Source organism: Manihot esculenta, chromosome 1 (assembly GCF_001659605.2).
Source record: "Manihot esculenta cultivar AM560-2 chromosome 1, M.esculenta_v8, whole genome shotgun sequence".
Classification (NCBI taxonomy): domain Eukaryota; kingdom Viridiplantae; phylum Streptophyta; class Magnoliopsida; order Malpighiales; family Euphorbiaceae; genus Manihot; species Manihot esculenta.
Genome location: NC_035161.2, coordinates 42,757,404 through 42,761,998, shown reverse-complemented (window position 1 = coordinate 42,761,998; position 4,595 = coordinate 42,757,404). Strand labels below are relative to the sequence as shown.

The 4,595-nt window shown below is 35.9% G+C and overlaps 1 protein-coding gene across 1 annotated transcript; it reads left to right on the top strand.

Moving 5' to 3' along the window:
* The first annotated feature begins 277 nt into the window (after positions 1-277).
* Positions 278-3,302, top strand: LOC110618110 (ras-related protein RABD2a). The gene is made up of 8 exons (XM_021761165.2): positions 278-427; positions 1,062-1,134; positions 1,467-1,514; positions 1,589-1,636; positions 1,817-1,888; positions 1,985-2,140; positions 2,293-2,396; positions 2,966-3,302. Exons 1-8 carry the CDS (start codon positions 414-416, stop codon positions 3,060-3,062), a joined length of 612 nt encoding a protein of 203 aa, XP_021616857.1. The 5' UTR covers positions 278-413; the 3' UTR covers positions 3,063-3,302.
* The last annotated feature ends 1,293 nt before the right edge of the window (positions 3,303-4,595 follow it).

Genomic DNA, 4,595 nt, shown 5'->3' with positions numbered 1-4,595 from the left:
ATGTGATAATTTTGCTGTTGCTAAATTCATATTCTGTTGCGTCATTTGATGAGAGGCGCCATACCTCACTCCTATTATGATGGCGGATTGAATTCAGACGCAATTCATAATTTTATTTTACCTTTTTTTTTGTTAAATTAAATTAAATTATTAATTATGTTTTTGTTTCTGCGAGTAGTCATGCCCTTGTCCAACTCCAGTGTGCTTTGGGTTTAATTTTGGGCCAACGAAGCCCAAATACAATTGTGGGCCGTAACCTTTCTCCCCTTCAATACTAGTGGTGGTCATTTCGCCCCTTCTTTTCACCGTCAACTCCCTGTTCTCCTTCTTCGTCTCGTGTCCACATTGACTGTAATCTCGACGGAGTAACTTTTCGCTCCGGCTAACTAACCTTTTCCTACCACATCAAGAGAATGACTCCAGAGTAGTAAGTTATAATACAATGCTGATATCTTTGTTTCTTAACTTAACCATACAAATTTTTAGTTGAATAGTAATTAGTAAATTATCAGACTGACGCCTTTTTATGGATTTGATGCTGGATTTAGCTTGTCGCCTGTACTTCTGTGGTAGATCGGTTCATATAATCTTGTTACATAATTTATGATAATAAGAATCACATATGGAATGATGTGTTTTTAAGTTTTACAGATTATAATTGATAAATTAGTATAATATGCTTTTAAGTCAAAATTATTACTATTTCTGGACAAACCTGAAGTTCATTCATGGTTAGGACATAACTACTCAGTTTGCAATTACGATATGAGTGGTGGTGTTAATATTTGATGTTTGAATTTGCTACCCCTAAATCTGACGATCGGTTTCTACTTTTCATTCACAAATGATATGGTCAAAGTTCTTGAATGGCAATTATTGGCAGACATTAAGCATGTCTATGTTCCTGTGTTTTTTATGCATTCATTCTTTAGCTTGAATCTCTTGTTGTCTTAGAAACTTATGGCATTCCCATCTTTTATTACTCAGCCTTTCCATTGACGCATTTGGTTTAATTACACTATAAACCAGTGTTAAATTTTTTCCTTTGCCTCATTTTGCAGTGATTACCTGTTCAAGCTTCTTCTCATTGGAGATTCGGGTGTTGGCAAATCCTGTCTTCTTCTGAGATTCGCGGTAGGGTTAATATATACTGCTGAAAGTTTAGGAATATGCGTTGCTTTGGCCCATTTATAACTCAATCAATCTAGTTGACTTAATCTATTGAAACTCTAACCTAACCATAGTTTTGGTTTGATGAAATTTATAATTCATGTGAGAAAAGTTTGGTTGTCATCAAGTTTAAACATCAAAATTTTTCATCCATGAAATAGTTTATATTATAGGGACAACACATAAGTTGGAACTATGATGAAAAAATAATATAGGCAAACATTTTTTTCTATTGGCACATTCATTTCGGAGTTTTAATCTTTAATTTGACTAACCCCTTGGTTTCTTTGATGCAGGATGATTCATATATAGAGAGTTACATAAGCACCATTGGGGTTGATTTTGTAAGTAAATGATGTCTTAGGGCCATATTTATTTTCTCTGACCACATTATTACTAATGTTTTTTTCAATTGTAGAAAATTCGTACAGTGGAGCAAGATGGGAAAACCATAAAACTGCAAATTGTATGAGCCCTCTACACTCCCTTGCATATACGCCATTTAGATATTGTTATATTTTATACCTATTATCCTTTTGTACTACTCACGAGGCCATTTCAACTTTTCCTAGCTCTCAATATGACATTGCTGCAGTTCTTTAACAAATTTTTTGAGGACAAAGTTTGCTTTTTGTTCAACATGCAGTGGGATACTGCTGGGCAAGAACGATTTAGGACAATTACCAGTAGCTACTACAGAGGGGCACATGGTATCATAGTGGGTGATCTCCTTTAGTTTTACTCTTGCTAGTTTGATTTCACCCTTCAGTAATTATCCTTACAACAAATATCTTCCTGGGTTGACTCTTCGTAGGTTGTTTATGATGTGACTGACCAAGAAAGCTTCAATAATGTCAAGCAGTGGCTGAATGAAATTGATCGATATGCTAGTGATAATGTCAACAAACTTCTGGTTGGAAACAAGTGTGATCTTACTGCAAATAGAGTTGTGTCCTATGAAACCACAAAGGTCTAGCTAGTTCCTGTCACATGTACTGATATATGTGTTTCTTTATTAAAAATCGAAATTTGGTAGTTAAACACTTAAACTTGCCTTCTCTCTTCCTCCCAGTCCCTCCTTCCCATAGCTAATCTCTTTTACTTCTGCCTTCTCTATTTTAGGCATTTGCAGATGAGATTGGTATTCCTTTCATGGAAACCAGTGCAAAAGATTCTACTAATGTGGAACAAGCTTTCATGGCCATGGCTGCTGCTATCAAGGATAGGTACTGTTGTAAATTGTAATATTCATATTGTAAAACAACAAACACAAAAACCAATTTTCTGCTAGATTTGGTAGCTATAATAATTGTGGAAGGCTGGTAGCTGTATTTAGAAGTGAGACTGCTTCAATTCAATATGCAGTTAGCTTGTCATTCTGGAATGCTCCAATGGCTGATATTTCCATTGAAAAGTCAATAAGCCTGCAAGAAGTATGATTATTAATTCGGCAAACCTCAAGTTTGATACCTATTTAGTTGTTATGAATTATCTAGCTGGTAAACCTGAAGCCGCCCATTCCCTGTGTGGTTGTTAGCTTGAAACCATATGATTAGATTCAAATGAAATTTTCAAATGTGATTATTAGTGAACCAAGATTTCTAGAGTCCCAACAAAACATTGATGAAGTTTCTCTGGTTCATGCATCCTGGGAGCTCCTATTCTTCTGTTCTCCTCGTGTTTACTTGAACTCTGAAAATACTCGAGCCATGTGAAGTTGCTTAAGCTTAATTTCTCAAATGATAGTATTGCATTTTGCATTTGTATTTATCTTGGAGCTTTATTGTGGTTGCAGAATGGCAAGTCAGCCAGCTATGAATGACACAAGACCTCCAACAGTGCAGATCCGAGGACAGCCTGTTGTGCAGAAGAGTGGCTGCTGCTCTTCTTAGGTCAAAGCAAGTGCTTGTGACTTCTGCTAGGTCTTGTCTGCCAGCTTATCCATGGATTGTAAGATTACCAATGTATCTCGATTCTCTTGCAATCACAAAGGTGTTCTAATGAACCAGCCTCGTCAAAATTGCATCTTTTAAAATATGATTATAGAACTGTGACAATAGCTGTTCTTTGAATGCACTTGGTCATGTACAAAGTAGAAATGCTTATGATATTCCACGCTGTTGCTTGTGTCACCCATTCTTTTAAACTGAATAGTCTGTAACTCCTTAATATATGTTTTAATTCTGTGGAAAATTGCATTAACCTGTGGGAGGTTCAAGCAAATGAATAAGAGATGAACCTTCTCATAGCAACTTCCTCAAGGCTCATCTGGGACTGCCTTAATAATGACCACACCACACCCTGGCAGTTAAGGCTTGGATTTTACCATTTGTGGGCTTGGAGCTGGGTGATGTAGAGCTTTACTGATTTGTTATGTGAATTCTAATTAGAGGATGTGGGAGGAAGAGCCTAGAGAATCCTTTTCAAGATGTGTGAAATTGTGGTATTATCTTTTAAGTACATCCTACGCTGTTTGTGTTTAGTGTATGGTTATATCAGCAAGCAAAGTGAAGTGAAAAATCTCATGAAATATTTGACTATCTAAAATATAAAACCGACATCTTATACTGATATAATGTAGTGGCGCTCGGTGCTACGGTGAGAAATATTTTATTAGATGAAATAAGAGGATACAGGGGAGGCACCGAAAAAGCGAGAGCTCATAAGGGAGGTTTTTCAAGCGAGTCTGAGTCACCATAATAGCAGTAGCTCATACTAGGGCCGGATTAGCCGAGAAACGGCATGGTAAACACATGCTTTTTTATTTGTCCCGAAGGAGAAAGAGATCATCTCATAAACCTTCTGAATTGCCTGCCAACAGCTTTAAAAGATTTTAAGATTTGCCGTTTTGGTGGTATTTTGTCTGTATGCAGCAACTCCCAAGAGGATCTCAACCCCCAACAAAATCCCCAGCTATGGCGGGGGAGTAGGACTCCATATAGGAGACTGAAAGAAATAAAGTAAAAACAGGAGCTTACTACAAAAAAAAAATAAAACACCTGGGGGTCAATGGCCGCCAAAAATGGTCGGACCTCCCCTTGGATCTAAAGATCAGACGAAGAAAGCATATAGAAAAGGGAGAGAGAAGATTTTAGAGAGACTTTCAAGAATGTAATCTCAGCTTTCGTTTTGATGATAACTTAGGCCAGAACAAAATGTATTGTAACGCATATTATGAACGATTCATTTTGTATTATGGAGGAAAAAAGCACGATGAAAGCACGAATCTCTCACAATATTACACATATGACCTTGATTCCGAAAAGGTAAAATGACTTTAAATTATGTGAAATAATTAAATTAATTTTTAATTAAAATTACTAGTAAAAAAATATTCGATAAGTTAAGAAAATCAGTCAAATAAATTTAAAATAGATAATATTAGATATTAGTAAGATGTTTTATTATAAATTAAAATATTATGT

Bases quoted from the DNA above. Each gene is read 5' to 3' on its own strand.
- LOC110618110 (XM_021761165.2), top strand. The intron at 2,141-2,292 runs GTCTAGCTAGTT...TCTCTATTTTAG, and splicing joins TGTCCTATGAAACCACAAAG to GCATTTGCAGATGAGATTGG. The intron at 2,397-2,965 runs GTACTGTTGTAA...TTGTGGTTGCAG, and splicing joins GCTGCTGCTATCAAGGATAG to AATGGCAAGTCAGCCAGCTA.